This window comes from Idiotropiscis lumnitzeri, chromosome 12, assembly GCF_059441095.1.
Source record: "Idiotropiscis lumnitzeri isolate Australia: NSW breed Sydney's pygmy pipehorse chromosome 12, RoL_Ilum_1.0, whole genome shotgun sequence".
Classification (NCBI taxonomy): Eukaryota; Metazoa; Chordata; class Actinopteri; order Syngnathiformes; family Syngnathidae; genus Idiotropiscis; species Idiotropiscis lumnitzeri.
This window is the reverse complement of record NC_142402.1, coordinates 14,187,264-14,202,837: the sequence shown is the minus strand read 5'-3', so window position 1 is coordinate 14,202,837 and position 15,574 is coordinate 14,187,264. Positions and strand designations below refer to the sequence as shown.

The window sequence follows — 15,574 nt, the reverse complement described above, 5'->3', positions numbered from 1 at the left end:
TGCGCGCGCGTCGATGAGCCAAGGGCTCCCCCTAGTGGGGAGGCGCTGCAAGGGCGCGCGAAACCCCCCCTAAACAAATCACATCTGGAGGTGCACGCGTGGTTGTGTGTGTGTGTGCGCGCACGTATGACAACATTAGATATGAAAACAGAGAGGGGGCTGGATGAATGTTATGACAAGACGCACGCACTCTTGTGTCATCTTATTTTTCGATGATTTAACGCCATTAAGATTAAAGATCTGATGCACCCTCTGCCCTCTTTTTGTTATTTAATCCTCCTCATTGACATATCAATGTTCGGATCGCGCGTTACGCAACAGTAAAAGAGGAGCTTCACTCGGGAAAGCTGCTACGCGAGGCAAGGGCGAAATTTATGATTTTTTTCCGGGTTTTTTTTGTCAACTGTAATCCCGTTGTGATAATTTCTGAGTGGGATTACCGCGCCAATCACGAGACTGCGACCGACCTGGATGCACATCATGGGAGTGAAGAGTGATGTTTTGGCAATTCACTCCTGGACCTGAGATTTTAGTGCAACTCGAAAAGAAATTTACGGTAATCACCCCCATTGATAAAACACGTTGTTTTGTTTGCTACTTTGTTCTCGTATTATGCAGCGTTGTAATGCACTATTATGCACCTTGACTTAATTCCGAAGCATTTTTTGTAATGTTAGATTGCTTGTTGGCGAACAGGCTCAGTTGCATGCAGCACTTGCTTATTCTCATTCGAAAGGATTATCCTGCAAAGTAATCAGTGGATGAAGCAACGTGACCAAATCCACGTTTCATATCTCTTCACCGTGCATATCAGAAAGGAAGTTGTCCTTTGGTAATATTAGTTTGTTTTATTTGATATTTTTTGTTTTATAACAGCGCACAAGTAGGCGTCATTGTGCATGAGCAGCCAATGGAGGACAAGAAGGTGGAGGGGGAAATTCAAACGGAATCCGTCTCCAATTTACCCCTGGGCTCAGCTTTCCTGCCATCATCTCCTGGGAGCGGGAACAAATCGGATGGCGAAGATCCGACCGATGTCCCCTTCAGGCTACAACACACTGGGAAAGGTCAAGCCGTTGTTACTTCCTGCCAGTCGGGAGCACTAAGCAGCAGTGACGAAGATGAGAAGAAGGAGGAGGTAGAGGTGCAAGTCAAGTTGGAGATCCACAGCCCTCCGGCGGCCGCACCTGTGCAGCTTCAGGAAGATGAAGAAGAGAAGAGCGAAACACATCCTCCTTGTTCCCCCTCTGCATTTCTACCTGACAGCAACAGGACAGACAACCCCATCACACCTCCGTCACCACCCGCGCTCTCCTGCTCCATTTTAGCACCTAGCCCCCAAACCCCTCCCCCCACCACAATCAGACACTGGGCTCCCCCAAAGGGCTTCTGGAGGGTGGCCCGGCCGGAGACGTTGCTTCTAAACGGTGTGGACCCCCATAACGTGGCCTCGGCTTCACCCTGCAAGGACTACATTCAAGGGCAGGACAAGACAACAGGCCAGGGAGACATTGTGGGAAATGCCGCGGTTGACGCCGAAGCGTCCAAAGTGGACAAGCATGATGGCGTGTGTATGTCTTCATCAAGCGGGGGCTTCGCTGCTGATGAGAAAGTGAGGCAAAGAGCTTCTGAGAAATTGAAAGAAAGACAACAAAACTACACAGAGCAACAATGCAGAGAAGGATTTGCAACTGACAGCGTGGATTATGAAGGTACGTCTGCAGAGAATCTGCTGATCGAAACTTGCAAATAACTTGCACGAATGTGGCAAAAGCAGGATGCAAAAGTTGATGTGAGTTTTGACTTTGACATTGTGACTTTTACTGTTGAATTCGTTTGCATCGGAGGCCTTTTAGACTGTTGAAATGATCTTGAACAAAATTGAAGATTTTTTTTTCTGCTTTCTGAATTAATGATATTGTTTATTATTATATTAATAATAATAATAATATTCCCTTTATTAGTCCCACAATGGGGAAATTCGAGATTCGAACCCAGGCCTCCTGGGGAGACTGGGTCCTGAACGCGGCGCCTTAGACCACTCGGCCATCCTGGCAGCCAAAATATTATTTAATATTACTACATTATTTTACTTTAAAATGAACCTTCACAGATGGCTGATACATCTGCAACAGTTTTGTGAAATGTGAATTTTTGACTAATCTATTTTTCACAATTTGTCACAACCATTCCAACAATAATTGGAACAATTGCGTGAATTGTTCCAGAGCTACACTGTAGGAACAAACTTCGACAATTCTTATATTCTTTTTAATATTTAAAAATGTTCTGTTGAGGAAATGGTGTTTCCCGCCATTTACAACAAAGAAATAAGCATATACAGAACTGCCGTCCCAATTTGCTTGCTTTGTCGTGCTAGCTACGCTAACATTGTTGCCATAAATGTCAAGTAATGTATTTCATAATCATTTCAAATTTAAATTCCACTTTTAGTCCCCAAAACATACAATCATCACTGCCATGTAGCGTCGCATAAAAGCGCAATATGTAACCTGGCACGTTTCCTATTGAACAGACGTGCAGATGTGAGCGCTGTGCATGTTGCTATTATTAGCAAGCAGCAACTGTGGGGGAGGTGGCTGACTTTTTATATTTCTCTGACACTTTGCGTGTTTGGGGCGGTGTAGACTCGGTAATATTTGTACTTTATGATCATTTTAGGACGACAGGAAAAGCTACGTGATTTATTATCAAATCCGTCTCAGTTGTAATAACAGCTTTCTGTTCACGGAGGAGCAAACAATGACATTGTAATACACTACTTACAAATGAAAGCACTATAAATTTGTAGAACTACACAATTGAAGTGAAGTAGCATGAAGAAGTGTGAACCAATAATAAAAAAAAGAGTCCTAGACTTCCGTATCCATCCAACTCAGTGGTTCCTTTAACCTGGGTTGGCTCGAACTCCAAGAATTCATTCATCAGGTCAGTCTCAGCGGCCCAGCCGAAGGTCAGGAAGCACATCTTGAGATCCTCACGCCATTTGTTGCCACATATCTTTATGGGCAATCCTCTTCAAGGAAGGTAGACATAAAAAAAATAAAAAGGAACAAGCTTTGTTGTAAAAACAATATGAGCGTGATGCTTGCCAAGGTGAAGTTTTGTCTTTCTGAACTTGTCTGAAATGCAAGAGTAAAAGTCATTTTGATTTGTAGCAAATACTCACTGAGTTGTATTTCTGCTTTTGGTATTATTTGGTTTTGTTGGTTTACTGAACGCAGATTTGGTGTTCAACTAATGAATCATTGTGTGCACTAATGAACCTAAAGATCAGGTTTTGGATGTTATATTTTTTTCCAGTTCCAAGGGTTTCAGTCAATGTATGCATGAAACTTGCCGGTTCAGCGTCTCCAAAGTTAAGAACCACTGGTCGAATCGCAGTAGGGCAAGTTCGTTTTTGCAATCAGTGGTGTATGCTGTGACACAAAAGACGGAGCAGATAATCCCATGTCATAAAACACAGGAACCAGCAGAGCACATTTTGGGAATCGTTGGCATAAAACTCAAATCAACCAACAAAAGTAGCCCAAGTGAAGAGCTCAAGTTGTAATGCGATACGCAGACAATGAAATAAAATGATGGGATTTATCGTCACAGCTACATTTGCAAATGCCACCTCTAACACCTCTTTCGGTATTTTTGTGGCAGATCAGGGAGCGCACGGTGGTTTAGAGGACTCAATCATTCTTCAGGAACTGGAGCCCTACTTGAGGTGAGCGTTGACGTGATTATTTTGGTGCATAGAAAGTGTGGCGCGACTCATGTGGTGTATTTATATCCTCTTCTTATTACGGCCGCGTCACACTTGCGATTCTGTCAATGTCAGTTTTGTTCTAAATACGACATGAGTCGTGCCAAAGAAATTCAGAATGTCTCTGACGATAGATGTAGATGTTTGTTTTTGTTTTTTGCAGTGGATGAGTCATACTTGTATTTAATATTCCTTCTCTGACACACACACCCATTGACTGATGGCGGCATTCTCCTTCAATTCTTTTTTAAGCTTTGATGTCTCCATTGAACAGTGGTGGGAAGCGACAACGTATTAAAGTACTCGAGGAGATTTTTCAGATAGATTTTTCGGGTGACTTATGTTTGGGATCATTTCACACTAAAATAAAATAAAGCACTGCATAAGGTCCAACATCACAACAGCACAAGGTATCGATGCTAGCTAATTTCATATAGCCTACCGTCGCTAGTTCAAACATTTTGGAATGCTTTCAACAAGTGGTCAAGGATAGACGCAGCCACAACAACCGTAACAAAAGTTAAGGCGAAATAGATGTGACCACAAATGATGCTCAGGTAGTAACGCAGACTGGCTAACAGTTAGCTAGTTAACCGCCAGCCGCTAACAGCTAAGTAAACTCATTGGCTGGCTCCCAAGTCACTCACCAGGAAAGCCCCACCTTTTAAAGCCACACACGCTTAAAATCTTGGAAGTTACAATGTGGAATGTAAGGATGGTAACTCCTAAAGTGGACAACAATAATACTTGTACCTCATGTGCACATTTTTGTTGTTAATGCAAATGTATTTATTTTTATCAAATTACCCAATTCTAAAAATACTTGATAGCTGCAGCACAAAGTTAACAAAGCTTTGGGATACAATTTAATGTTGCTCGACATGTAACATCTGTTTTTCTTTTTTTTTTTAGTGTTTTTTATTCTCAGCACGAGCACTATTTAAATTAATAAAAATAGTGAAGTGTTTTAAAGTTTTTTTTCATTGTATAACTGACAGTAATGTTTTTTTTTGTTTTTTTTTTACTCTTGCAAGAAAATTCCAGAGTTTGGACTCTTTTAGTCTGACTTAAAAACAGGAATCCAATCAGTAATTCAACTTTAGTCTCTGCACTTTTTTTAAGTAGAGTGAGTCATTTTGCAGTCTGTGCGATCATCAACCTTGCCATCCACTTATTACATCATAATTTTCCGTGTCACATGTCAAAAAGCGATTCATCTGGATCACGCTGATTTTGCTTTAAAGCCCCACATTTTGGTGTCAGGCTTGACCAACAACTTGAATCATTAATCTCCCACTTCAATTTCAACAAAGGTGACATTTCCGCAGCCATTATCATTATTAGAGAAGGTATTATTGTAATCATGATCAGAATCCCTAGACTGGAACAGATGGTCAACCAAAACAGGCTCCTCGCCATGCCATGTTTGTCAATGTTGGGATGAAAACATTGACATGACAAACTTTAATCTAGTGAAAAACAGTATGCTCTTCCCCTGTATACACGTTGGCGAACGAATCCCAGTGTGTCCATGACAAGGATAATCCACGGCGAGTGTATCATGCTATCTTTATCGCTGGGCCAGGGCTTAAAAACGAGTACAGATGATGAAGCACAATGCAGAACAGCTTAGCCTCGGGCCATAAGGAGGAGGGATGGATAGATGACGTGTCGCTTTGCCGCTTTACGCCAGTGCCACGCCCCGGACTATCTATGATTGCATAAGAGAGATTCTGGAAGCTTGATCCACTCTTCATTAAGTCAATCTGCCGAATATGATGTAGTCGGTCGGATATGTCGCCACACACAAGCATTTAATTTATCGAATGGGGTTCTTATGGGAGTGTACTCGGAAATGTGTATTATTATTTTGACAGTGCGGTGGAGGAGGAGTTCTGTTTTGAGGTTCAGGGTTCAAATCTTCTCAACAATCTTTTTTTGTATGCATTTTGCGGTGTTTTTCTTGACTGCACTGCTTTCCCGTTGAGTAAGTGGATATTAGTGTGGCTTGGCCAACAAGTGTCAGCATTTTTCTGTCCTGTGATTTATCACAGGAAAACTTGCTTCAGCAGAATTTGACAAGCATAACAAATCTGTAACGAAATGAACAGATTAATAAATTTGATAAACATCTCTGGTGAGTATGATGTATTTCATTAAAAAACCGAAAAATATCAAGTTTGTTTTCAGATAAACATTGATTCTGAACTGCTTGATATGACCTGGCATAATTATTTTCTGTTATTTTTTGGGGGGTGTGTGGTATTAACGATTTCCCTAATTGAAATGTGATAGTTGGTGGATTTAGAGTTGGATTAAGTTGGGTAAATCCTCACTGAAGGCCCAGTTATTAAATGCAAAGCCCCCTACTGCCAAAAGCACATCACTTGGTGGTAACCTTGGCTACTATAGTTTTGGAATTTTAATTACAGTTGGTTTGGCTTTTTTTAATTTTAGTTAGTTTTAAATCATTTTTTTAGGGTAGTTTTTGTAAATTCTTATTATTATTTTTATTTTATTTTCAAAAATGTGTTTTAGTGTTGATTTAGTTAGTTTTAGTATTAGCTTTTGATTTACAAAAATGTGTTTTACAGTAGTTGTACAGTATTGTGCAGTGAAAATTCTACAGCAATTTTATTCCAAAACATTTTGATAATACAGGGTACAGTTTAAAAATCCACAGACTTTGAATCTTAATGCCGTGCATACCTCTACTAAAGTTAGCTGCAGGCACCCTAATTATAATGAAGCTAAGATGTCATGTTTGCCAAGTTGCAAACTTCCAAATTGATTTGTGGGTTGAATTCCTGTTGAGAAGTTTTCAACCTGGGTGTGCAGTGTACTATTTTTTTATAAAGTGTAGTTATTTTTTTCATGTATGAAGCAAAAAAACAGCACTTTTTACCCAGCGTTGCATTTTGTAGTTAAATGTCAAGAGCCATTTGAATTCACTCCCAAAGGCTCGCGTATTAAATGAATTGCCAAAGATAAAAACAAATTTTCTCTAATATTATAGTTTGTTGTTGTTTTTGTAAATCACTTTATTTTATTTCATTAACGAAAATGTTTTATCAATTTTAGTTTTAATTATTTCATTAGTTTTGGGGGGACTAGACAATAAATTCACCCATCCCGTCCATGTATGCGTTTCCTGACCAACATTTTTTTTTTTCTATCAATGTCAATGTTTAGATCACTCCTAATAATCAGCGATGAACTCCCTCTGAGTCCAAGACACGAGCAAGCCAAGCTCCTCCTGGAGCGAGCGCGCCTCAAGGCTCGCTCCAACCACGTTAAAGGTGACCGCCCCAGCAGACGCTCCCATTCCGATCACAGATCCACTGCGTAAGTTCACTCTGTAGGCTTATCCTAGAAACTGCATAGAACTGCATTCCGGTTTATCATCAACCATATTTATTGCAGTAAGAAACAGCAAGTTGACGCTCACAATCCAGCACTGGTGCAGAAAGCCATTCAAGCCAAAGAGGATCTCACTGCTCAAAGTGCATCTGGTCCACTTCTGGTCCCTGAGCAAGGAGACACCTCCCACGGGGATCAGGTTGGTCGATCCAGGCGGTATGGCTGCTCCCCCACTCGGGTACGCTTTGAAGACGAATCAGAGAGAGAAGCAGAATCTCGGTACCTGGACAGGGTGAGACAACGGGGTAGACCTGCCGTACCCAAGTCTAAAACCAGAGATAGCAATACGGATTCCAGCAGTAGTGGCTCAGAGAGGAGTAGGAGCCACAGGAGTGTCTCCATGCCTCTTCTGCAGAAGCAAGAGATGGGTGTCAATGCCGAAACCATGACGGTGATGAGAGAGATCATAATCTTGGTGAAGAAATGCGAGGCGTGTGGTTCTGTCGTGAGGGAACCTCAGCCGGTCTCCTCACTAACAGACCCGCAAAACATTGAGTTACAGCAGATTGGAAACCCTGAGGATACGAGGGGTAGAACAGTTCCTTGTTGGGTACCTCCGACCAAACCAGAAGTCAGCACCCGTCCAAAAGCTCCACTGACGGTCACATTTGCGGGTGCCTTTGTTCTGGGGGAGAACAAAGAAAGAAGCACAGGATGGAAATCCTCAGGTTTTGGGAAGCTCAGGAGAAGGAGCAGGAAAGGAGAAAGTCGAGTGGAGTCCGGCAACGGCCCCTATGGTCCATCCTGGGCTCAGAGGCGTAACTCCAATCCCAGGAACAGAGTCAACTTGAGCAGAGCTGTTTCCTTCGCACCAGACAGCCCCGTGACTCTTGAGCCACGTTTGATGGGTGCCGCCGGCGGAGTGAGGGAAGCACCCACCCTGCCTATCAAATCTGCTCTTAAGTCAAGCTCAAGGAACCGCTGTGCTGCAGGTCAGTCAACCGTGCAGTTCCAGATGGCGTCGAGTCAGGGAGGAGAGGTCGGGCCTCAGCATTCGGGACTCTTGGACTGTCCAGAGGCAAGGAGGGAGGCACCTGCGTCTTCAGCGCAAGGATCCCTTGCGATAAGCAACCCAGCAGCATGTATCAGGCCCTCCACGCTGAGGTACTCCCCCGCTCGTCTCAACCCCGACATGCCAGACGGCGAGGTCTGGGATGCATCTTTGGAAGGAGCGGGTGAGTGCACATGAGTAGAAAATTGCGCGGTTAAGAACTTGTACTTTTAGCACATGCATACACTATGCGCAAAAAGTTTGGGATATTTGGCTTTTGGGTGGCCATGGGCAAACTACGGCCCGGGGGCCACATGTGGCCCGTTAAACGTTTTAATCCGGCCCGACGAACTTGAAAAAAAATTAAATGAATAAACCTTGTTAATGTTTTATTTTCTAAATACTGTGGTGTGTCAAAGACATATATTTGTTGTAATGATTTTGTTCATTTTTATTCCAAATTAAATGTATTTTTTTTCTCAGATGAGGTGAGGTTACCAAAACACTCCATCCATCTGCTCTTGGTCCGGCCCCTCTGTCACATTTTAGAACCCATTGTGGCCCGCCAATTAAAAAGTTTGCCCACCCCTGTGTTAGATGAGAGAGGAATGTGATCAAAGTCTCCACTGACAAGAATGAGGGCGCCGGGATACTAAAATTGTTATGTCACAATAACAGCGTGCATGATGCCGTATTGGCTGGAGGATGAGCAAATGAAAAGTGAATGTAAACAAACAACTGCAGTTTTTTTTTTTTTTAAAGCCATCGGCGTGTTAACCCTTCATGGTAAATGAAAAGGACTGTTCAAATCTCCTGCCCCATTTAGTCCTCTCTCCTTCACTTTCTAAGTGTTGTATCTTGAAGGGCATTTATTCAGAAACTGAGGGAAATGTACTGATCTTACCTCAACTACATTAAAAGTATACTGTCTTTTTTTTTTTTTTTTTTTAATGATTCGGGTCCTTGCTTTAACCTTGGTTTGAGAATTATGGCTGCTAAGAGTGCTGACAACAAAAACTTTACTGTTTGTCCCATTGATTTAAGCTTCCTGAGACATCCTGTGTTTGATACCATTAGAAATCAATAGACTGCTTGCTCTGACATTGCGGCACATTGACACTGCACTCATCCCTGCCAAGCTACAAATCCAATTTAGACCAATTGTAAAGAATGACAAAATGGTTGATTACGCAACACTCAACAGGAAAAATGTCAAATGTAATTTTATTATTTCATACTTTATTGTATCTGGAATTTTTTTATTCAGAAATGATCAAATTTCTTTTAATTTGGCTTTTGTCTCATTTTGAAAGAGAACCGTACTTAGGATTTATGTAATACAGTGCAATCATCAGCGCAGTTCTCAGACGCAGTATAAAACTAAATGAATGTTCAGTGATTTGCAGGAATGCAAAGAAAAACCCAGTTCTTTATTTAGCCTAATATTACTTCTTCGTCACTTTTAGAAAAGAATTACAAATACAATTTGCAGTGTTCCCATTTGCAAATCTATTACACGGATTTAATCTTTCCCTCACTATTAGTCAATGCAACAAATCTGATCCTCACTTGCCTATTCTTTGGCCAGTGACTACAGACACGGGTGCTGGGTCAGAGTTCCATCCGGCTATGCGCAGCCTGGCCTTGTCACGGGCTGAGGATCTCAGAGCCGAGCTCTTGAGAGCCGAACATATGAAAGCGGAAGCCGTTTGGGAGGACAACACAGACGGGTCCAGGTGAGAGACAAGACAGAGACACATAGTTATTAGAACCTAATACACAACCTGCCTTCCATTTTGAAAAAAACATACATACAGTGCCAAAAACATGCTGATTTGAGAGTCAGTGTGGAGGACTTAATTAAATATAGATGGGGAAAAACATCCCCCTCTAAAAGCTAATCCACAGGGAATTAGAGCCATGCCATCAGTCAACAGGATGTCATTGTGAGAGGAATGTTGATCTAGTCAAAGCAACGCTGCCCTCTTGTGGAAATAAAATGCACTTGCAGAATTAATTAGAATAGGTGCAACTGAACCTCCAAAATCGAACACAATTCGTGGGTGAATTTTTTAATTCCCGGCTCAAATTGTCAACAATCTAAAACCTTGAGAATCTGTCATAATTTTAAAGTGATATATGTGCGAGGGTGGGACAATTATTAGTGTAAAGGGCTGAGAAGTCTAACTATCTCAAAATATTTTTTTATCACAAATGGCGCCTGTTCAAACTTCAAAGTTTAGTTTGACATAACGACCCCCCAAAAAATCTGACAGTATTTTTTCAGAAAAAGTTTGATTGATCTTTAAAAATTATTAAATTTTCGGGGCATTTCCAGTTTCTACTGTATTGTCAGTTGTGTTTTTATATACCATACTTTGTGTACCTGAGCTTTTACAGGAAGCTGGATGGGCGACCAAAGCTTTTCTTGCGTCGCTTCTTTTCCTCCATCGGCCTGAACAGCGTCGGCAGACTGGTGAAGGGAGGCCGTTCCAGTAGCATGGAGCAGCTCAGCATTCCCGCCAGCAAGTCCAACACCACTTCCCCGAGTCCCACGCGCAGACCGCATCCCACCATCCGGATACAGAGGACGCCCTCGCTGCAGACCCTGCACACGGTGAGCAACACGGGTGCTTGATTTGAATTTATAACTAGTTTGCACCCTACAGAGTCTATTCACAATACTCATGTCAACAGCATGGTACCCTGCAATTCCTTAAGATTTTCAAGGGTCAAGATTGAAAGAAGTGAAAAGAATATTTCCACCCAAAATGGCTTAGCAAAAACAAACATCTTGGCAGACAATACACAAGCATAGATATTTAATCTTGTTTAGATTTGGTTTTCCAGTGTAGTTGTAACACACTAAGTGGTCACAATACGAAATAGAACTTCACTCCCAACGCATTTTTAATCTTGTCTTTTTGCCACCAGGCGCTGCCACTGGCCCAACTACGCAAAGCCTCGTCTGTGCAGAGTTTAGAAAGGAGAACAGAGCGTACAACCATCCTGGGGGAGGTGCAGATACCTTATGGCCTAGCGCCAAGGTAAGTACACTAAAGTAGCACGGCGTGAAAAGCATTAGGACCCTCCCTAGTTTTGGATATGCATCGACACTAGCCTTTAGAAAGATAATAAAGTTTTTTTAATTAACTCATTTACTGCCATTGACGGCTAAAGACGTCAAAGATCCTTTTTTTTTTTTTTTTTTTAACTCTGCTGGTAGTGAATTAATTAACAATCAGATCTATGTCAAGGAAAATGGATGATTGGATAATTGTTGACATTGAGAATACCAAATATTGAAACATTCTACATACGTGTTCTACCACAGCCCTGACAGCCCCCAACTGGAGCTCCACCGGACTCTGAGTGTTGAAGACTTAATCCCCTCCAGGGTGGTGCGACCGGCGGGGAGGGTTTCTCAGGCTTTTCCTGATGGGTCTCTTCTCCTGGAGCTCATCAGACCCCCAAATGGTCCCTTTGGTTTTGTCATCTCAAGGGGCAAAGGCAGACCTGACACGGGTACAATTTTGTACAATGTAGAGATCAGGGATGGGCAATAGTCTGAGTGGCCCATTGATTATTTAAAAAAAATGTTGGGGGGGGCTTTATTTTTTTGCAAATCCAAATAATTATTAAACTGTAACCCTTTGGTGCACATAAATTGGGTCCTTGACTGCGCTATACAAAATCTGGATAGGCCTAATTTTTTTATGAATTTGGAATGCTATGCAGGACAAATATAGTATTCCAATACGTTCTTATTTAAACTTTTTACTGAGTTTTTTTTTTATTATAAAAATGTACAAAATGAGTCATTGCGCTTAATGTCGGTTTCTTGTTCAGCAGTTTTGTGCCATCCTTGAATGCTATTTTTTTTTTTTATGCAAGAGGGCCCTTTGTACTGGAAAATATACAGAATCCGGTTATTTTGTTGTTTGCTTTAAACTCTTGGTTGCCGGGTTTGGATAGTGGATCTTTTATTCGTGCATTGAAAATGTAGTAGCAAAAATTAAATGCATGTATTCTGTCCGTATTTAAAATAGGGTTTTTTTGTGATACATCTAATTAGAAAATGCGTAGTCTTACGTGAGCCCGCTGATGAAAAATGATGGCCCACTTCAGCATTTAAGTTGCCCATTCCTGATTTAGATCATTGTTCAATGCCATTATTAAACCAAAGTAACATTCCATTGACTTTACCGAAGATCATGCATACCTCTCACTTTGTTCTTCCAGGTGTTTATGTCGAGAAAGTGGGCGATGGAACTGGTGACGTTCCATATGTGGGTCTCCTGGGCGTGGGGGACGAGATTGTTCAAGTGAATGGGGAAGTGGTGGCAGGACTCAGTCTGGACCAGGTGACCCGGCTCATGACGAGGGAAAGCGTCGCCTCTCTCAGGATCATGCCGGCTCGGCGTAGCCCACGCTGAATGGAGGACAAACAACACCACAACTGACCTGTATGGAAACAATAGCTGGATTATATACTGTATACAGTGAGCCTCCGGATATTTGAGGTTCGGTATTCACAAATTCATATTCGACCCATCCTCTGTTTGTGAAAAAAAATGTATTCGAAGTCTGATTTCTAGAGCTCAGGTCAAAGCAATAGTGAAAATATTTTTGCCAAGGGAATGTTGAAATGAGTAGAGGAGCTTCAGTTAGACAAAAATAGTGCTTTGCCACCATCACGTGGCAAGTATTAAACCTTTTGGGGAGGTGTCAATTATTTACGGCAGGGGCATGGTTGAAAAATTCACTGCAGTTTGGTGTTCATTTTCACGCTTGATCCGAAGGTCCAGTGATGATTACCTTGCAGGAACGAGGGACAACACAATAGAAATACTCAACTGTATCAGCTTTATTTTTATATATATATTTTATGATCAGGAATACTTTTATCCTAAATGAACAGAGCATGATATACTTATTTGCATTATAGTGTGACATAAGTTGTACCTTTTACCATTAGATCCACAATCTGACATCATGCAAAATGTCCAGAAATATAATGTTTATATTTTTGCTACAGTAAGGGAACCATCCAACTATGACTATAAACTAAATCATGAATAAAGAGCAATGACTTGCAAAGGTCGCCTGAAGCAGCACGTGTCGGTTCACTATTTGGCAAGCGCCAGCATACAGCCACTTATTTATAGTTATCTATTGTCTTAAATGTCAGCATGTGCTATACAGTTTAGGACGAGGCAAAAGGGGAAGAAATTAATTGTCTTTGATGAGGCTAACATGCATGATTTTTTTTAAATGTGGGCACAAGGCAGAGTACCAAGAGAAACTCCGAACGGGCAGAATCGAACCTTAGACCTCTCGACTGAGGTAGACAGCTAACCAGTAGTCAACCATGCTGGCTGGGAAAAATATGAATTGTTCACAAATATATACAAATTTGTTTATCCTGAGTTCATATTTGTCACGTTAAAACTAATGTACAAAGCATTTAGAATGCTTTGTACATTAGTGAGGGGCGGAGCAATATGGTGGCCATGACCACCCTCACATTTAAAGTAAGATTTTAATACCTGTGACGTTCCTGTCATTCTAGCATGGGTGCAGTGATTGTAGATGCCTTATTACGGTGTGAAAAAATTTACTTGATCTGTATGCAATTTAAAAAAAAAAAATCTAATTTGTTTTTTTACCATCAATAAACGTTTTACTTTCACATTAGCACACAACCAACATGGCCGTGAAGTCACTGTTTTTCATACCATCCGCAGCCACATGGCTTCATGAAATAAATTGAACACATGCCAATTTTGTGCAGCACACATAATACGCAGATGAACAAACCTAAGCAAAAAAAAACAATCTTAAGAATTGAGAAGAATTAACAAATATTTGTGTCATTGTTCTTTTTAAATATTCAAATGAGCGAGCCATCAATCATAGTACGCAAAATGGTGTTGGCTGCTGGTGACAATTGATCACTTATTGACTGTGAGCTCGTTAATCAGTGCATGAGATTGACAGACTGCAAACAACACAAGTAATTTGCATCTAATAAATAAAGATCAGCAAAGTGTTTCTTTTTCAAGTAGATCCTGCTTAGTTTGTGAGTGTTGGGCAAGGTTCTGTAATTGTTTTCATTTCATGTGAGAATCAGAATCAGAAATCCCTTTATTGTCATTGTACTCAAGTGTGCAACGAGATTGTTATGAAAAACAATGACTTTTTTTGTCGAAGGTGTGACAAGTGTATGCTCACACTTCACTGAAAAGGTTTTGGCGGGCCCGCTGTTGGTTATGTGATAAAGTAGAAAAATTGCAATTTCAAAATTAAACTTTGGAAAATTGTCGTCGGTGAATCTTTGTTTTACGTGTAAAAAAAAACGTAACCGCTCACGCTGTCAATTTGCAATAAAATCTCGTGATTCTTTTCGTAAATTTTCAAAATAAAATTCCCACCCAACAGCAAGTTAGATAAAAAAAACGTGCAACATTAGAGCAAATTTAGAAACTAAAACCGTAGTCTTTTCAATTATAAATGTTGAGAAACAGCCTAAAGCATAATAACAACCAATACATGCAGACGTGTGGTCTCTAAAAAAGTGAAACTCATATTTCCGACCGTGCATGTGTTCTCATGCAGTGCTGTGTGCAGGATGACGGTCGTGACTGAACGCCGGACTGCGGTCGTGACTGCACGTTGGCTCGCGCGTGCATCGTGCAGACAATCGTGACTGACCGTTGCGCTTTGCAAACATCCGTCGGAACACGAGAAGAAACGATCCATAAAACACTGATAGCAATCTGAAGACGTCTACGGTGCACTTTGCACCAGTTGAACGAACCGCACGTTTTGTTGCATTTAATACAATTAAATTAGCAGACAGAAATCCGTTATTAATGGCATCCGTTGTTACCTGCCGCTATTGGGAGCTGCCGCAAATGTGCTCCGTGATAGTGTGTCACCGTTAATGCTGCTCCTTTATTTATTTATCTGATGTGTGTGTGACCACAAGGCGATAGCCTCGCGCTTTATCTCCCCCGGCCACGTCTCTCCACCTCCCCCGGGGAACCGCCACCAAACCTCCCCAGTGGCCCTCAACACAATGACACTGTACTAATTTATTATATAATAATAAAATCATAAAAGAATCTTGACATCAGAGGCATCACAAATAGTCAGATTGGACCTGTTTATTTGTATTTATTTACTTATTTTGTTTTGTTCGTTGAGACCCCAAAACGATTTAAAAAGTGTGTGCTCGTGCGTGTCTATACACTGTGCGCGCACACACGCGTGCACACACACATTCATATTATTGTAAACGTCTCCTTAATTCCCCATAGACACAGTTCCTTAAAAACAAACGTTCTGATTTTATTTATTAATTTCCCCGTCATTTATTCGAATGG

General features: G+C 41.3%; 1 protein-coding gene and 1 long non-coding RNA gene across 4 annotated transcripts; one reads left to right on the top strand and one right to left on the bottom strand.

The window, feature by feature from the left end:
- Positions 1–125: 125 nt before the first annotated feature.
- LOC148326075 (uncharacterized) lies at positions 126–13,895 on the top strand. 2 transcript variants are annotated; one of them, XM_088311507.1, is made up of 10 exons: positions 126–556; positions 877–1,712; positions 3,673–3,736; positions 6,968–7,120; positions 7,199–8,370; positions 9,775–9,922; positions 10,587–10,803; positions 11,121–11,233; positions 11,521–11,711; positions 12,429–13,895. In XM_088311507.1, the coding sequence occupies exons 2-10, from the start codon at positions 911–913 to the stop codon at positions 12,620–12,622; spliced, it is 3,054 nt and encodes a 1,017-aa protein (XP_088167633.1). In that variant the 5' UTR covers positions 126–556; positions 877–910; the 3' UTR covers positions 12,623–13,895. The 2 variants fall into 2 exon arrangements, with proteins under 2 accessions (XP_088167633.1, XP_088167632.1); XM_088311506.1 differs by having other exon boundaries at positions 10,578–10,803.
- LOC148326076 (uncharacterized) lies at positions 2,692–10,756 on the bottom strand. Of its 2 annotated transcripts, none has more exons than XR_015846187.1 (2): positions 10,573–10,756; positions 2,692–3,037 (listed from the first exon to the last, which is right to left on the bottom strand). It is a non-coding gene; the product is annotated as an uncharacterized LOC148326076 (long non-coding RNA). The 2 variants fall into 2 exon arrangements; XR_015846188.1 differs by lacking the exon at positions 10,573–10,756 and adding an exon at positions 4,218–4,333.
- Positions 13,896–15,574: the final 1,679 nt, after the last annotated feature.

Excerpts from the sequence above, each read along its gene's own strand:
- LOC148326075 (XM_088311506.1), top strand. The coding sequence starts at position 911 with ATGGAGGACAAGAAGGTGGAGGGGGAAATTCAAACGGAATCCGTCTCC. Across the intron at positions 9,923-10,577 it reads GACAACACAGACGGGTCCAG|CTTTTACAGGAAGCTGGATG; the intron begins GTGAGAGACAAG and ends TGTGTACCTGAG. Across the intron at positions 11,234-11,520 it reads CCTTATGGCCTAGCGCCAAG|CCCTGACAGCCCCCAACTGG; the intron begins GTAAGTACACTA and ends GTTCTACCACAG.